Consider the following 18988-nt stretch of genomic DNA (forward strand, 5'->3'; position numbering starts at 1 on the left):
TGAAATAGGGACAGTTTAGTCACCTTAAATACTCCCATCTGGAAAGGGGACAAATGGAAGAATTACAAGTCACTGAGCCATAGCATTTCAGAAACCCCGGTGGGCAGACTTTAGAGGACCCCCTCAACGACGGATAAGGGAAATTTCTTGATTAGGTCTTGATCTGGCTCCCTGGGAGCCAGTCCATTCCTCCCCCCCTCCAATGACCCTGAATCCCACCTCCTAGTAAGCCCTTCTTTTTCCATTATACTTCATTGATGCACATGAAGAGAACATTCAGGAATAATCTCTCCTGTAGCAACATCTTCTGCTTTCTGTTAATAGAAAGTTAGGGTCCAGGGCTCCTTTTAAGTCTTGATCAATTACAGAGTTTTCTAGTTGAGGCTCATGGTCTCTGTGGCATCACGACTCTTATAATTTTTGCTGGCTTTCGTCTGTTTGACTCTAACCAGCCTCATATACCAATAGCCACACCTACAGTCCTTCTAGAAACACATCCCTTTCTCTTAATTGTGGGTACCTTGAGTCAATCAGTCTTAAGGCAGAAAGCCATGTCCTTAGATTTATTTTTCCCAGAGGCTTTTTTTTTTTTTTAAATGAAAGACTATGCTGAATGCTGCCTTAGGTCCTGCAGGGGTTTTAACAATAGACATGATAACCATGTACTTGAATTGATTTTGCTTTTGAGGCTGAGCTGGCTTTTAGGGCATAAAACATCTCTCTATTTTATCTTCAATTATTTGGGGTTGAGAAGCAGTGATTTCTTCCAGCTGTACAGGTGTTCACATTTCTAGAATCTCTCCTTCCCTCTGGCAGGTAACGTAAGTATTTGAGTTAGTGACTGTGCCATCCGTCAGGGTCTCCAAGTGTCTCTGATGGCAGAGCCTGAGGCCTGTGATGAATGTATGGCATGAGTGGGCAATAAACTTTGTTATTAGGGGCCATGGAGAATTTGTATTTGTTTGTACTGCAAATGGCTGCTTGATACATCAGGCAAATTTATCTCCCACTCTGGGTTTCAGCTTAGGTGTTTCCTTTCTGTTGCAGCCTCATTTGGAAACAAAATCAAACACTTAAGTTTCAGTAACTATCTGAGGATGATACATGTTTAACTGGTCTGAAGAGAAGGGAACTCAACTGTCAGAGGTTTCCAAAGGCAAGGTGAAGGAAAGGCAGTCTCGGCTGCTATAATGTAAAAGTTGTTTTTCTAAGATTGAGGCTAGAGAGTCTCAGAATCACAAAAAAATTTTTCTGCACCAATTTCAAGTTAGAAATATATATATATATTAGAAACAGCTATGTTATTGGAAAATAAAATAATGAATTGGGTGATTAAAAATGACCCCACACTAATGTTATACCTTTATTTCTGCCCCAATGGAATGGGTGTCTAGATATCCTCTGAATTGATGGAAGTCAGGAGGAAAGTCTTTCCTCTTTCTCCAGCTGGATTCTTGCTGCGGGGAATGCTCATGTTGCTTAGTGGAGCACACAGGCAGTTTCTTGTTTAACATGTATCAAATCTGTATTAAGTGCCAGACACTGGTCTATGGATATCTTTATTTATATCCTCACAACAACTCTATGACACACGTGCCTTCGTTAACCCCATTTAACAGATGAACAAACTGAGGCCCAAAAATGTTAAGTAAGATGCCCTCAGGCATACTGTTCACTCAGTAAGTAGTAATCAGGGGGGAGGAAAAGATACCCCTTTTCTATTCTTCTCTTGGATAGTTGGAGACTGGAAGGCAGATTAATTTTGCAAGGGTGCTGCCACCATAACTTCCATCACCAGCTCTGCCACTGGACATGTCTACCACGTTCCTACAGCTGTGAATCTCTCTTTACTTCTCGCTTGTCTGTGTGTCATTTGCTCAAGATTCAAAGTCCTGGGCAGGAGGGTCCTTTTGGCCAAGCTTGTCTAGCTCAAGCTTAAGTCATGCTTTTCTGTTTCTCACCTGTCCACAAGGTACCTCAAGACGTAGACATCTCCTGGGCTCTGCTGGATCTCTTCTCAGAGGTACTTTCTCTGCACACACTTTGGGTTAGAGCTTCCTGCACCAGCTGAACCAGGAACCCCTCTACCATTTGCTTTCTGTCTTCTAAAATCTGTTGAAATCTCTTTTTCTGAAGTGACTTCTTCCATTCTTTTGTGTACAGGTTGGTCTATACTTTCGATACATTTGTTATAATTTGAGTAATTCTTAAGAAGAAAAATACATAAATGATTATATTCAAGCTGTTGACTTTAACTGACAGTCCAAGGGGGAATATCCATTCTCAAATGTGAGCAATAGTGCATGTTGCATCCTTTCCCAACCAGCAGTGCCAGGCCCATATGTCCCTCGTTTATACACACCATTGTATAAGAAGCTCTTCTATACAGTAAGTCCCCTACATATGAACCTTCAAGTTGCAAACTTTCAAAGATGCAAACATGCCCTGTATGCCAGCTGTTGTACTGTACTATTCAAGATACTATACTGCAAGATTAAAAATGTTTTATTTTTTGCTTGTTTACTTTTTACGTATTATTTGTGAGAAAATTATTATAAAGCTATTACAGTACAGTACTATATAGCTGATTGTGTTAGTTGGGTACCTAGGCTAACTTTGTTGGACTTACGAACAAATTGGACTTACAAACGTGCTCTTGGAACAGAACCCGTTCGTATGTAGGAGATGAACTGTACACCATCACTCCTCTAGCTAGCTAGGTCCACTCTGACATCTTGGTGACATTCTGCTAACTCTTAAGCAGCTGTCCTGGGGAATATATTCACAGCTTAATTCTCTTATGACCTGATTGAAAATAACCAGACACCATATCCCCATTCAAATACCCTGGGAAAAAGAATCTCCAAAATGCAACCAGTGAATTAGGTTCCTCCTTTTCTGCCACGTAAGATGTGTCTCTTGCTATGCTTCACCTGTGCATTCGTTCAGCACTTATCATTGAGCACCTGCTATGTGCCAGGCATTTTGCTGGGTGTAGAGGACACTGCAGGGAACGTGAAGCTTATTGTGAAGGCTACGCCACTCCAGCTACTGGCGATTTGAAATCCTTCCTCAATTGTAAGAATGCAATGGGGAGAGGACATCCAGGCACTGTGGACCTGATTTAACTTCCTTATCCCCAGGCTATGCAAGCTGGTGTGTGTGAGTGTGATGTGTGTGTATCTGTGTGTGTGTGATGTTTCTTCCTGGAGTGGGCAATGTGAGATATGCCTTTCCAAGGCTTGCTCTTCATCTGCTTTTAATTCCTGTCCTTCATCATCTCTCCTCCATTAACCCCATCTATCTCTGGTGTCCCCTCCCTTTCTCCTAGTACCCACTACCCCTTCCCACAGAAATCATGACGTCTCTTCCCTTTTCAGCTCTCTCTGCTTCCCTCACTTTCCCAGCCTGCCGTGTTGGATGTCAATTATTTTTCTCTTCCTCCAAGTTACAGCTGTTCCACAGAGAATGGTGGGCTCCGTCTCTGTGTCCTCTGGATGGGTGAGCCCTGGTCTCTGTGAACTGGAGAGATTGGAAGAAAAACTTGGTGAGAGATTGCCACCCTGGGTGGTGGCTGGGTTTCCCCTGGATTACCTAAAATTAAACATATCTCATCACCTCCAGGATTAATCTCTTTCAGAAGCCCCCTGTCCTGACCTAAATAACAAATACCATTTTCTTCCACTCTTCTTGACACTCCTCTTAGCAGAGTTAGCACCTGGACTAAATATGCTACTGGAGCAATTCACACCCACCTGACCTCTGAGGTAATTTATCAGACACCTTACTCTTATTGGACAGTAAAGAATGTCTTATCCAAATCATGTTTCCCTAAACTCTGAAGGCAGGAAGAACTCTCAGTTCAAACTGTCCCAGTGATACTATTTGAAATTTAACTCATTTGTGTAAGTTGTTAAACTTAGAGGATACTTTTGGGAACAGAAAACATTTCCAGCAAAAAAAAAAAAACAACTTCTGGGAATAAAGAATTTTCCAGAAAAGATGTTTGGTTGTCTATTTACCTTTCTATAGTAATGGAGTAGACCATTAATTTTGTATTTTTGATGTTAAATTCTTTTTAAGGAAGGAGACAAGCCATCAAATAAGCCAATCCTTTCTTTGAGAAGCCTAGATGCTTTTAGCAAATTCATATAGCCAAAAGAATAATTCCAAACCAAAGTTAAGAGCCACGATTTGGTATGGAATTGAACTTTTCCCCAAACACCAAACAGACAAGTCATATGTGCTACATTTAGAGCTGACTAGTAGGCATAAACTGTTTGAATCCCAGATAATGTCGAAACTCATTTACTAGCTGGTCAGTGCTGATGCCAGCATCCTTAGGAGCTGTAATGAAAATCATTCCTGTTAAAAGATGGGTAGGTGAGGGCAGAAGCAGTGTATGCAGGTGTTAGGAGAACAGGCTCTGGCTCCAGGCTGCTCACGTTGACATCCTGTTTCTGCCACTTACTAGCCGAATGACTACGCTCCCTGTGGCTTCGTCTCCCCATCTGTAAAATGAGGATAATAAAGTACTTGATCTCACATGGGTGTTCTGAGTTTTGTTTCAGTTTTCTTATTTCAGCACACGTTCATGTGATGCACTGTGCCAAATACTGTTCCAAGACCTTCAAGATGTGAATTTGTTTAGTTCTGGTAACTCTATAAGCTATGTTCTATCACCTGCTTAACCACGGAGAGGTTGAATAACTTAATTGAGTTAATACACAACCACATTTAAATTTTTTAAATTAAATCAAAATTTTAAATTGAAATATAGTTGATTTACAGTATTATATTAGTTTCAGGTGTACAACACAGAGATTTGATATTTTTATAGGTTATACTCCATTTAAAGTTATTATAAAATATTGGCTATGTTCCTTGTGCTGTACATTATATCCTTGTATCTTATCTGTTTTATACTTAGTAGTTTGCACTTCTTAATCCCCTTCCCCTGTCTTGCCCCTCCTCCAACCTGTCCTCCCACTGGTAACCATTAGCTTGTTCTCTGTATCTGTGAGTCTGTTTCTGTTTTGTTATATTCATGCACTTATTTTGTTTTTTTAGAGTCCACGTATAAATGAAAGTATACAGTATTTCCCTCTGTCTGACTTACTTCACCAAGCATAATACCCTCCATGTTGTTGCTAATGGCAGAATTTCATTCTTTTTTATGGCTCAGTAATATTCACACACACACACGCACACGCACACACACACACCCCCAACATCTTCTTTATCCATTCATCTGTTGATGGATACTTAGGTTGCTTCCATCATACCACATGCTTTAAACAGTGTCTGGTGGATAGTAAACACCCAGTCAATGCCAGCCATCATAGATAGGTTCCCTCCTATATATCCCTCTGTCATGGCAGGTCCTCTGCTGAGATTGTCTGTATCCCACAGACTAGGATGTGTAGCCCAGCACACAGCACAGTGCACAGCACAGAGGAGGTATTCAGTATTATGATTAAATGGTAACGAATTATTTCCTTCTCCTTTAATGATCATTGAATCCTTTTCAAAACACAAGATAGTGATTTAAAAGAAAATGTGGACAATCAGTTGTACCCTGACCCTTGGTCCCATCATCCAGGCAACCCAGTTCCATTCCTACTCCTTTCAAGGACTGAAGTCAGGTGGCAGGATTCAATTTTCACGTGGACCAGAGGGATGTTCTGAAGCGTCCACTAGGGGGCGCGTTATCAACAGGCCAGAAAAGGCCAACAAGATGGTTGGACTAACAAGGAAAACAATGTATCTGAAAGGACTGAAACTAGATGGGAGAATTCCATTGGTCTCAACTTTTTTTTTGCCAGATGAACACAAGACTTTTCTTATTTCGCTTTTACACAAATCTCTAAATTTTGCCAAAGGGGAGAGGGATTTAAAACAGGGGTCAGGAAGTTGGCTTGCTGAGAGAGGTCCCAGCCTTGTGCTGCCCTAACACAGAGCACCGGGTTGCCAATGACTCTGTAGGCCCATCCAGACCTTGTGCTTCCGAAGGTGCTGGGCTCCAGATCCCAGAGAAAGTGACTTCAGAGGGTGGAAGAGAAGCGAGGCCAAGTGTGGCCAGTCCAACCTGTCCTGGGAGTGAAGCCAGCAAACCTCACTGAGAATGAGAGGAGAGATGCTGTCCTTCTTGAGACTTTTTTGGGATCACTTACACCTATTCTGATTTCTATATCTGCTATATGTTGAAGGCCCTTAATAAATAAGTACTAACTTTTTCCTTTCACAACAACTGTTCAAGTCTTGCTCTCCTTTGCCTTCTTCTAGCTCTATTTTTATCCTCCAGACAGCTTTTCCCAGCATTTCTTTCTTCATTTCTTAATGAGATTTAAAGAATCTTGGGAGGAGTAGAAAGTGAAAAGCACAGCTCTTCCTGAACTGCAGTAACCTTGCCTGAAGTTTGAATTGCCCTTAAGCCTTTAGTGCTAAAAACCTGTCTCTCCACTTTTGCACGGAAGAGTTCCCAAGGTGTGCGCCTGGGATCTCTGGAGCTCGGTCCTTGGAATTTCAACCTGTCTCCTCTCTCTCCCCATCTAGGTAGGAGCCAGCCTGAAGCTTGGCTGTAGCAGGGCCTCTGTGTAGTAAGATTTTGTTAATAATAAGCCTAGCTAATTCCACCCTTCCCTAGAAGGCAGAAGGGGAACCTCTTTTCCTTTCTGATGGCTATTTGGGCATCTCAGGGCGGGAGGTTCTTAGGACCCCAATTCTCAGACGGGTTTGGGAGGGGCTCACAAATTCTTGGAATACCTCTGACTTCCCCTGCCTCATAGTTCATGTTCTATCTAGGTCCCTACTATAGATTCACACAAGAAAAACATTGAAGATGTCAGGAAGGAGGGAGGAAACCAGTGCACATCTACAATATTCCATGAATTTTATACACATTACCTTATTTAATCCACCAGCAGTCTTTCTGGTAGTAATTACTATTCCCATTTTACAGATGAGGAAACTGAGGCACAGAGCCACTCAATAACTTGTGAAGGTCATAAAGGGAGTAAGTGGCAGGGGTTGGATTTGAACTCGGAGTCTCATTTTATTTTATTTAATTTATTTTTGGCTGTGCCACGTGTTTTGCGGGATCTTAGTTCCCTGACCAGGGATCGAACCCGCATCCTCCATAGTGAAAGCCCAGAGTCCTAACCACTGGATCATCAGGGAATTCCCAGTCTCATTTTAAAGACCACCATTTTCTCACCAAACTTTAGCTTCCTTTCTTGAGGTTTTTGCCACTCCTCTCTAAGGAGTTAGGAAGGAGGAAGTGGTTTGGACTAGATTCCTGGAAAACAGTAGTCATCATATGATGAAGCAAGCAGTCTGGAAACCTGAGGGGGTGGGATTGAAGAGGCGGGTGATGGGGAGTCGTGATGGGCAAACCACTGGTGATAAAGACCAGATGTCAACACAGTCAAGGGAGGGGGCTGGAGGCTGGGGTGCTAGTTATTGGGAAAGAAGGATGGCTCAGCCAGACTGGCTGCTCCCCTGACCCTTTCTCCCGGGCATGATAGCAAAACTCACATTCACACATGACTTGCTCCTTCCCTTTCCAATAAAGACAGCGATCCATGAGGTCGTTTACGATTTCTTAAATTAATTCTATCACCACTATGGCCTAAATGGTGAGTGTATCTTCACTCACTCATCTCCAAACCCTTCCTGTGGTTTCTGAATACCTCCTTTTGCCCCACCAGGCACAGAGAGTAGAGCGTGCTGACCTGGTTTGCGTCATTTGGAGACCATCTCTTAACTTTGACAAATTCAGTTTACCAAACTTCTGCCAATAGTCAATAAAGCACGTTAAGTCAGAGACTTTGGATGGAGCTGAGCTCCATTTCAGGTCCCACCACCTTCTCCTTGTGTAGCTGGGGACCATAATGAACTTCTTGGTACCCACCAGTGCCTCACCTGTTCAAATGGGATAAGAATTCCCCTTCACTGGTTGTAGGGAAGACTCACAGATGTGTAAACCCAGGTATCCATAAATGCTCAGCAGATGGTAGCTTTTGAGGCTGTTACAAAGCTGGGCCCTCTGTTGTGTGTTGGAGATACAAAGCCAAACCCTGCCCTCAAGAGACTCACTGTCTCATGAAAGAGACAGGCCCACAGGCAAATGAATGAAATGGCAGAGTAAGGCCTGCTTCAGTGACACCTGGACAAGGTGAAGAGGTGTACTAAGGGGAAGAAAGAGCTCTACCTGGGTCGGGGTGGGGTGAGACTACCTCCTGGAGGTCATGATCAAAGCCGTGGGTGGGGCTCCAACTCTGGTTAATCTGCGGCCACAGCTTGAATAGCCAAGATTTCATCAAGGGACACCAGCTAACCTGCTTCCTGGACTGCTTGCTCTTCAGCCTTGCTTTAAAAGCAAAAGGCATCTCTGTTAAAATCTCTTGGGAGATTTCATTTAATCTTATCCCTCTTGAGAGCCTTGGATCCTGAAATAGTCTGCCTCCAGGTACCCTAAGTTAATAGCCACACACATTTAAAAGCTGGTTAGATTTCGGAAAACTGGAGAGGGTGATGAAAAGAGAAATCAAGTACCTAGAGTGTGTATGTGGGAGATGAATTAACATTCAGATAGGAACTAAGATTTTTGAGGGCCTGATATATGCCATGCATTGCCATGTATCAATAATTATTACCTCCTGTAATCCTCATAGCGATCCTGTGAAGGTTCTATTGTCCCTTATTTACAGACGAGAAAGCTAAGACTCAAGGTATTTAAGCCGTGTGAGCAGGGCTGCACAGTTAAGTGGTAGAGTCAGTATTAAAACTCAAATCTGTCTGATTCCAGAGCTCTCTCTACTGTCCCAGGTGATCTCCCAAACTATATTTACACAGCATCCTGCTTCCTTTTCCAATAAATGGCATTTATGAAGTTGTTTATGTCTTTCTAAATGAATGCTGTTGCCAACACAGCCAAAATGGTGTGTGTATCTTAAGCACAAACATGAGAGGTGCCCTTGAAAGCAAGAATCTTTCAACACATCTGTCCTAGGTTGATTGTACCAATGGCCCCGGTCATTGGCCTTCTTGTAGCTACAATTTTTGCAATAGGACTTTGCAGCTACTCCCATGAAGAGGTAGAAGCTATTTCTCAGCCTTTAAATCTGGGCTGCTCTTGTGCCTTGCTTTGGCCAATAGTAAATGGTGTTAGGATAGAGTGCCAGTTCTGGACCTCAAGAAGTGTTATGGGCATTTGCTCTCACCTGGAACCCTGCCAGGCCTATACTAGGTGGTTGGGGGCATGTGAGGGACACATAGAAAGAGACTCCAGTGGTCCCAGCCATCCCCGACGAAGCCATGGTAGACCAGCCAGTTTCTAGTTGACCTGTTCATCAACCACAGCCACGTGCAGCCCAGTCATGAACTGAGCCCCGGTCAGATCCCGGCTGAACTCCGGTCAGATCCCAGAAGCACCCTGTCAATGGGTGGACTGGTGAGAAATAACCAATGTTTGTTATTTTAAGCTATTATGTTTTGGAGTGGTTTTAAATACATCAGTAGTTAACTGATATAACCAAAAAGTAATCTTCTTTTTAACTAGAGGTCAATGAAGCCGAGACATTTATTGTTTCCTTTATTAATCAGTACTCCAGTTTGGACTAATTGTTCCCTAGATATGCTGTACAGCTGTCATCTCAGGGTCTCCCCTTATTATCACTTTAGGAATTCCTTGTACTTTGCTTTCAGAATTTCACGTTTTCCCCTTTCTTGGTAACTCCCTTGTTTTGCTGGAGTACATCCTTCAGGAGTTGCCTGGGAATGGGTGAATAGGATTGGAGACAATGCATATCTGAAATGTCTTCACTCTACCTTTACAGTTAATTTGTGGTTTAGCTACATTAGAATTCTAGCTTGGAAATCTTTCTCTCAGAATTTTGAAGGCACTTTTGTCACTGTCCTCACTCTTTCAATGTGGCTGTTGAGAAGTTTAATTCTATTCTGATCCTTGATCCTCTTTATGATGTAAACTTTCCTCCTCAGAAGCTTATAGGATAATCTCTTGGCCTTGACTGTTACGAATTTTTATGATGATGTGCCTTAGTGTGGGTCTTTTTTGTCCATTGTGCTAAGCATTCAGTCTTTTTAGTCTAAATATTCATGTTCTTCAATTCTGGGGAATTTTCTTGATGCATTTCTTGGATGATTTCTTCTTCTTCATGTTCTCTGTTTTCTCTTTTTGTAATTGCTATTATTTGTATGTTAGATTTCCTAGAATTTTCTCTACTTTTATCTTTTCTCCTCTGTTTCCATTGCTTTGTCTTTGCTCTGTTTTCTGGGATTTTTCTTCAACTTTATTTTGCAAAGTTTCTGCTGCATTTATTTTTTTAGTTTGTGCTTTCATGCTTAAATTTTAAAGAGCTTCTTTTTTTGGGTGTTCACTGAATGTTCCTTTTTACACTAGCATTGTGTTCTTCTTTCATAGATAGATATTATCTCCTCTTCTCTTATTGAGATTATTAATGATATATTTTTAAGTTTTCTTCTCCATGAATTGTCTCTGCTCATCATGTGTAAGAGGGAGTCACAGAAAGCTAAGAACCCCATGTACCTGGTAGGGTTTGAGATCTTCACTGTAGATTGCTTTGCTGGGCTATTTCCTTGGGAAACTATCTTGTTAGTATCTTTCAGGTTTGCTCTGAAGTTTATCAGATTCCCCAGAAAGACTGAGCTTTTGCTTGGAGCATATATGCTTGGCTTTCAGCATTCTGGGAGCCAAGTTGGGGAAAAAATGTCTAGGGAAACTCAACATTCCTTACGTATGGTTTCTCTTTTTAGTATGATACTTTTTTTTTTTTTTTTCACTTATATGTGGAATTTTATTTTATTTTATTTTATTTTTATTTTTTTTTTTTAGTATGATACTTTTAATGTCAAATGTGTATGCTTTGTTGCCCCTCAGTCAGAGACTCTCTCATTTGTCCTCGTTAGAGAATCATCTTCCAGTCTTTTTCTGGGATTGGGAAAGAACCGTCATTTGGCTACTTAGAGTGGGAAAGAAGATCTGGGGTTCTGACTGCATCTTAAATAGATGCATTTAAACCCATTCCCCTAATTTGAGCCCTGCCTTCTCCACCACAGAAGACTTTGGGGGTTCTGCTACACAAATCTGGTTGCTTCTCAACTTTCCCCACTGCTGGCTTAGGGTTCAGCTTTTCCAAATTTGCTCAGTTATCAATGAACCGTCACTTTCCAGCTTCATATTTTTGTTGATATTGTCTCTTCCTCCACCCTCTTTCATCCCATTGGTTTATGCCTTTTTGCAATATTGCTTTATTGTCTTTTTAGAGGCTTGCATGAGGGAATGAAGGCAAGTATATTCTCTCTCCTTTCTTTAACTAGAAGGCCAGGGGTAGTTCTTGGCTTTTGAAGAACTAACACTTCACAGTGTCTCTTTTAATTTGAAACGTGTAGGCCATACACTTTCTCCAAAAGAAGAGTCTCAAGTGATAGAAATTCATGTAATTTTTCTTCTTAGAAAAAAATAAAATGAGTATGAAGCTTCAGCCACCTCATAAACCTTTAAGCCTTTCGTGTCTAAATTACCCAGACAACCAGATAATCACAGCTCTGCAAATCCACCCCTGACCTCCCACCCCTTTAAATCAGAGACTCCTGAGTCCATTTCCTTTACCCTTTTAATAGTAGCCTTTTAGTATGTTCCAATAAGTGCTTTCAACTGGGCAATATACGTATCATGCTTTCCTCATCATTACTGGTCCATTAAAAATATATGTAAAAATCAGAGGAAGGGTGTGCTGTGAAAAATCAAACAATGGTCATTGTACATGCATGAACAATGGGTATTCTTGGGAAATTCAATACAAGTGATTTACAAAAGGCATACCTATGACACAAAGGTGAACATTATTCTTAAGTACATTTTCCTCTTCCGGAGAAGTCGGAGATTCCTTTCTCCTATTCCTCTGCAGTACCAGCATTGAATGAATGTAGGCTATGAAATTTATTCTAGGTGTCATGGTCTCAATGTAAAACTTTGGGGGAGGTTCTGCTAGAGAAATCTACTCTGTCAGGCTAGAATCTGCAAAATATGGATATGAAGTTTTCTTTTGCCTCATCTTATTTTTCACCCGGTGCTAATTTAAAGGAAGCCTTCAGGAGACACAAAAGATTTACAGTTCTAGGAAAAATTACACCTTAAGCCCTCAGGTTTGCAAAGCTCTCAGCTTCGCTCTCTTAAGCTTTGCAAAATAATGGAATGCTGGCCCTTTTCTTTTACAAACAAGGCTCAGTTTAATGACCTAGCCCAGGCCACCTGGGAAGTCACTGGTAGGAATGACGTGTAGTGAACTTGTGCTTCTGCAGTTACGCCCTTATTTCAAGTGGCATAGAATATATCCTATTCCATGAGCACAGGCAATATTGCAGGGATATTGCATCCAAGGATGAATGCTTTAGATCTCCCCTTTTCCTATCTTAAGAACACAGGGGTACATCCACGTGAGAGATGACAACAATAATAAAAGGAAAGATCATATTTAATTCCAAAATTAAGTAGAAAACAATCTCCTATTTCAGCCTATTTGATGGGAATGTCAAGAAAGGGTGGAAAACCATCCCTAGCTGTGAGACTTCTATGACTATCCAGGACCCCAGAGAGAATCTGGGGGACAGGTAGAGCCTGGTATGGCCTGCCTGAACCTGACCCTGTTGTGATTTGTTGCATTTAGGTTAAAGAGCCTGCATGAGCCTGTTCGGGTCTGCATCAGACCCAGGACAGCTCTTGGAAAGCGGGGGTACTTGGACACTAGTGGCAGTAACAACAGCATGGCTTGAGGTCCATTTTCTTTTCATTCAACTTGAAAATAAAAAGAACACCGGACAGCTGAATATGGAGGCTGATCGAGGACGTCCACAAAAGAGAAAGGAAATTTTCAAAGACCATGATGCGGAGGGTGTTATGAGCGGGGTGAGGGCGGGTATGATGGTGGGGAGGGGAGAGCAGAGGTTGAGAATGAGCAGAAGGCCGGCATCTCTCCTTTAAGTGTATCCTTCAGAATCAATTCTTGGTGTAAGCCCAGCCCTGATCTACGTGGGACCTTTTACTTCTCTTCCTTCTTTTTCATATTTGGGCGGAGAAACACTGCCAGTTAAGCATGTCAATTTAGGAAACAGATTACTTTTTATGGGTCCCATTTTATAGGAACGCTTACTTTACAGATTCAATTTCTTCTATTACAAGTAGCCTTTGGAAGTTCCAGGACCAACGGAGCTTCCTCAGTTTATAAATAAAGACCACAGAGGACTTGCCAAGCAAGGGATAAAGCCGTTATTCTCTTACTTGGCCATAAAGCTGCCCGTCTGGTGATAAGATTCCAATGGTGGGAAGCCCTGTAACCTTTTGAGGGATTCTCCAGGCACTTAACCCTGAGTAGCAACTGCATTGGCGACAGACTTGGCTTGGGAAAATATAAGCAAATAGAGCCATAAAAATCCTCCAACAGGATCTGCACTGTTCCCTACCCCACTTTCCCAACCTGTGTCGATCAGTTGGGTACCGTCTAGGCTTGTTGATTTCCACTGGTTTCTCCTTTTATTGCAAAAGGTCAGAAGGCACTTCCATATTGTTTTTGGACATCACGAACAGGGTCAGCGTCTAGGACATGGGACATCACAAATGGTCGGTCATGCAAATTTGATGTGACTTTTTACAGCCTTTCAGGGGAGAGACTAGGGAGCCATTAATACGTAAGAGCAGCTGAAGCTCCTCCTCTCACAATTCTGGTTCTAAGGCAGGACAGAATTCCTTCAGAGCCTCAGAAGTAAAACAATGCTACCTCCCTTGATCCTCTGTGAGATTTGGGTGAGTGAGCCTGACTGGGGGCTTAGCTCTGAGATGAAGAGCTGCAAGGAGGACCTTCTCATGTCTCCCTGATGAGCTGTCGGGACCCAGACTTTGCTGGTTAAGAAACTGAATGATCACAGCACAAAGGGTTAAAGTGGAAGAAGTATAGGTGTTTATTATGAATTAGCGTAAACCCTTTTATGCCTCTGACAAAGTAACAACAACAAAATAATCATTCTGATCAAAGGAGCTCCAGGGTTTCATATTTCAAAAACACAGATAAATAGCTTACCACAGATAAATAGCTTCACTGTATGGGTATTTTCCAGAAGCATCTGAAAATTTTCCAGGGGGTCTGTAGAAGGGGATGTGAGACTAGGGCATCCCCCTTCCCTACCCCACTGGAAAGAAATGTCCAGGGATTGGGCTGCTGGAAGGGCAATATGGACCCATTCAAATTTCCTCCCAGGGACCAATCCCTCTTAGCCCTGGGGGATGTCCTTAGCAGGTGGCTGTTCCCTGGTCGGTGGGGTGGAGGGAAGGCTGAAGACCAGGAAGATGGATGTGTGGCTTTTGCTAGAAGCCGTCCATAGCACACCCCAGGGGCGGTGAAAGGCTTCTAGGTGGGAACTGGGACAGTCAAATTCTTGCCGATTATTAACTGGACCCTCATTTCAGAAAGCAATGCTGTTTTTATAAATTGGAACTGACTTTAAGAAACAAAACACACACAAAAAAAACCCCAAAAAGGAATAGAAAATTTTATGCTGAAAAAAGATCCCCAATGAAACAATCAGTAGCACATCGCATCTGTGAAGTGTCCCAGCTCCCTGTAAAGATTATGTCTCTGACAATGGTTTCTTTCCAAGGTCATGGAGTAGGTGTTACACCCCAATCTTCATGTCCACATTCTGCAGGTTCCGCCTCTCATCTGCGGTCATAAACTGGTCTGGGGTCTCTGTCGACTCCTTGTTCACCAAATGCACCATCTCCTGAGACTTGCTAGCTTCTCCGTTGAGTCCGCTGGGCTTTCTGTCCTCCATAGTGCCATTGCCATTGTTGATCACCAGCTTTTTCTTCTGCCCACACCTAATAATTTACAAAATCACGTGAGAAATGGGTGCAATGACCCAGTTATCATCGTCACTGTCACTGCCACCATCACTACAGTTGATGACAATCTGAGTATGTTTCATCCTACTGACTCTTAACAAGTGACACTTCTCAAAGTGAGGTCCTTGAACCAGCAGCAAAATTTAACAAATGTAAGTTTGTTAAAAATGCAAATTCTCAGCCCCACCCCAGACATACTGAATCAGAAAACTCGAGGAGAGGGGCCCAGGGTCTGTGGTTTAGCAAACCCTCAAGGGCTTTCTGATGTGCGCTTGAGTTCGACGATCAGTGGTCACAGCTCTGGGAAGCCAGTGCTATTATTATCCCGTTATCACAGCCAAAGAAATCTTGGGGCTCAGAAAATTCCATAACTTGCCCCAGGTTATTCAACAAATACTAAAAGAATTGGGATTCAAACCCCGGTGTGTCTGACTCCCGAGTTCTAACTCTCCTTCCACCATACTAAAGAAGGGAAATGTTTGCCTCTTTTAAACTGCAGCCGTTTCTGCAGGCTCATATAAACCATCAATGGAACGACTGTAAGTCATTCTGATTTGCGTATTCAAGGAAGTCCCATTACTTCCTCTCCCGGTCCGCACGTTGTGGGCCTTGTCAGGGTTATTACTGCAAGTACCGAGAAGAATGAGACAACTCTTTTCTAGAAGTATAAGGCCATATTGATTTTTCTCTTAACATTGGTTAACTGCCGTATAACCCTGGATATAGGAGGTTTAACTACCTCCTAGGCAAGTTGTTCACTATTACTTTAAGATTTCTCAGTAACATTACTTAAGATTCAAATGCAGAAGGTCTTCTATGGAAGGGCATGACCTTGGCCTTGTTGCTGGGTCAGAGCATTGCCTTATCATATACCCAGCCTGACGCAATGCTTCCTCTTTCCTGTAACATAATCACTGCCACACATCTAGAAGTCAGATGCTGCTTAAACAAAAGCGAAGGTGCAGACCCTCACAACTGCACATGGAGCGGGGATGGGGGGAAATGGGCTAGCATTTATTGGACACCTCCTGAATGCCAGGCACTTTGCATGTAACTCCATGTAATCCTTACAATAATCTCACAAAGCAGCTGTTATTCCCATCATACAGCAGTGGAAACTGAGGTTCAGGAAGGTTTAGAAACTAGCTTGAGGGATCGAGTCAATATTCAAATCTAGGCTTTTATGACCGAAAGCCCGGGCTCCGCCGCACTCCATTCAGGCTACTAATGATCTGGAGATTTGGCAACAGTATGAAGTCGGAATTGTTCACTTTGCCACTGGATGCGCGCAGTTGTACAGACAAAGCTTCTATTATTCATGATCATGGGGCATTCCCTCTGGGACTGCCAAGGCCATAAACTTTAATCCCTTGTTTGGGGAAGTTAGACATTACACATCCTGAATAGGAGGTTGATCCTGTCTCCTCTGGCATGACGCTTGATGAGGGCTCGGGGGAAGAAGGACGCTTGACTTGAGATGGTCTGTGGGGCTGGGCATATGGACGCAGTCCATATAGACAAGAGCAGGGGCTTGGAAGGCCTGGTTTGGGGACCTTAACGCTGTGTGACCTGGGGCAACTCACTTCACTTCTCTGAACCTCAGCTTTCTTATCTGTAACACCAGGCTGTTAAGAGTACCAGTGTCAAAGGATTGTGAAAATCCCTTGAAACAGAGGCTGGCACTGGATACATAAGTCTACCACTGTTTTATCTGTTGCTCTTCTGAACAACGTGGGGTGAGGAAACCGAGGCCTTGGATAAGCACTTAGAACAGTATCTGGAACACAGTAAATGTTCAAGAAGCACTTGTTGTAATTGTTAATGTAACCAGAGCCATATGAAATGTGTTTGGTTTGTTTCTTCTGGCTACCTCCACCCACCTTGTTATATTTACTCTGAAGATGATGGAAAAGGCCAAAGGTGGACGCTGCTTATGTCTTTTCAGATTGCCAGGGGGTATCTCATATGTTCTTTGTTTTTGATAGTTTTTTGTTTAAATTCAATTTTATTGAGTGTAGTTGATTTATACAATGTTGTGTTAATTTCTGCTGTACAGCAAAGTGATTCAGTTATACATACATATATACATATACGTTCTTCTTCATGTTCTTGTCCATTGTGGTTTATCACAGGATATTAAATACAATTTCCTGTGCTATGGAGTAGGACCTTGTTGTTTATCCATTCCATATATAATAGTTTGCATCAGATGTTTTTTGGAGAAAAGGTGTCTTATTAAAGTAAATCCCGTTCACCTACCTAATGTGTACTTGAGAAGTTGGATGAAATATTGTGGGGAAGTGATTTATACTCATAAAAAATGTTTGTGCAAGGGGGTGAAGTGGGGAGTAATGTTATTACCCTAAACGAAGCTGATTTTGAAAGTGGGTAACATTCAACGTGCAGGGCTTAGGAATATTGGGCTTGGGTGTGGTCCTGACCCCATTTCCCTTTGGATTCATGGTCTCTGTTTTTTTGTCTGAGTTCTTTCAGGAGGGCAGGGTGATGCTCATAAATAACTCAGCCCAATATCTGGTGCTCCGGGCATTTCATAAGCACTTTTAAACAGCAAGTTCTAATTCTTTCATTCTTATTAGTTATAGGAATGTTAAAAGAAACATTAGAGCTGAGGGTACTTCAGAGGTGATCCAGCTAACCTCTTTTCTGGGTCCAAGAAGTCGAGCATATCACGCGAAGCTACCCCGCTAGGTATGGCCAGGAACTACACCGGATCTGCAACTTTATGACTCTAAAGGTCAGAGATTTTTACTGAACTGCCTCTGGCCTGTATCTCCTTTCCCCTTCAATCTCAGGCATTAGCTGAGGATGCACTGACGACACGATGTAGAAGATGCCAGACCGATGCCTGGCCAGGAGCGGGTGGGGTTTAGAACCCAGGTAACATATATTTAGAGCATGGGGGAGTTTATCCTGAAAGACTTGGGTGGGTGAGGAGTAACTTAACAACTGACCTTCTGTCTCTTCTACCTGACAGTCCTTAAAGATATTTAGAGATTTATTTTGCATTGTGTTGGAGCTTTGCCATTCCATCAGTAGCCACCAGCCAGATGTGTCTATTTAAATTTAAGCTAATTCAAATGAAATAAAATTGAAAATTCACTTCTTAAGTCGAACTAGCCACATTATGAGGGCTCAGTAGCCACAAGTGATTAGCGGTTGTGTATTAGCACAAATGTGGAACACTTCCGTCATCACAGAAAGTTATACTGGACAGCTCTGCTGTAGAGGGCAGGAGCCTGGGTGAGCAGAGATTACAGTGGGCTACACGGCTACAGCTTTATGATGGAACTCACGGATCACTTCCTCGTGGAAGCCCTTGTTTAACTCTCCCACCTCCGCTTCGGCAATTAATGCTTTTCCACTTTTATCTTTTAACTGTAATTAACATAACAGGGCCTGGCCCAGAGAATGTTCTCAATAAACATTAGCTGACTCAAATTCAACAGGCCAATAGTGTCACGAAAGCTCAAGATTCTTGCAGAGAGGGGATGGTACCCTTTTCGTTGTCATGTCTTCCTCTTCTCTGCAGTGTTGACTGTCGTAGCCACCCCTCAAAAGAGGTTTGCTGAATACATGAACGGCTGCTGTAGGCTTCTTATCTTCAACCAAACTTTCTTTGATGAAAATAGGATTCTGTATCCCTCTATAATGCAACGCGCAAAGCAGAAAGGCCTCCGCCTTTTAAGAGGATTAGGAATGGGCCGGCGGCTTTAGAAACACACTGCACACTCAGGGGCCCGTGCAGCTGTTAACCACCCTTTAGCTACGTGGCAAATCTGTTTTTGATTATCAAATCAGGACATAGCAATTTACAGCATCCAAGCAGCTACTTTCCCTGTGAGACACTTGCTGTGCCAGCTCCTGTGTGTCCCTGTTTGCCTGTTGCCAGGGTGACCACTGGTCTTGGCAGGAGGGAGAGGAAAGCAAGGGGGCCCGTTTTTGCTGCAGACACGATGAGAAGCGACACAGGAGCTAACCAGCTATACTGCAGGGACTCCAGCTGCTCTGGGGACAACTGAGATGCTTCTC

At 42.7% G+C, this 18988-nt stretch overlaps 1 protein-coding gene across 19 annotated transcripts in view; it reads right to left on the reverse strand.

Annotated features, from left to right (window-relative positions):
- Positions 1 to 13974: 13974 nt before the first annotated feature.
- The window catches only part of CD44 (CD44 molecule (IN blood group)), an 86738-nt gene continuing 81724 nt past the window's right edge, over positions 13975 to 18988 (reverse strand). For all 19 annotated transcript variants that reach the window (XM_027115030.1, XM_027115021.1, XM_027115019.1 and 16 more), the window contains one exon: positions 13975 to 14914. In XM_027115030.1, coding sequence (XP_026970831.1) covers positions 14710 to 14914 — 205 coding nt within the window. In that variant the 3' untranslated portion in view covers positions 13975 to 14709. The remainder of the gene's footprint in view (positions 14915 to 18988) is intronic.

Source organism: Aethalodelphis obliquidens, unplaced genomic scaffold, assembly GCF_003676395.1.
Source record: "Aethalodelphis obliquidens isolate GAN/ISIS:26980383/991018 unplaced genomic scaffold, ASM367639v1 scaffold14, whole genome shotgun sequence".
NCBI lineage: Eukaryota > Metazoa > Chordata > Mammalia > Artiodactyla > Delphinidae > Aethalodelphis > Aethalodelphis obliquidens.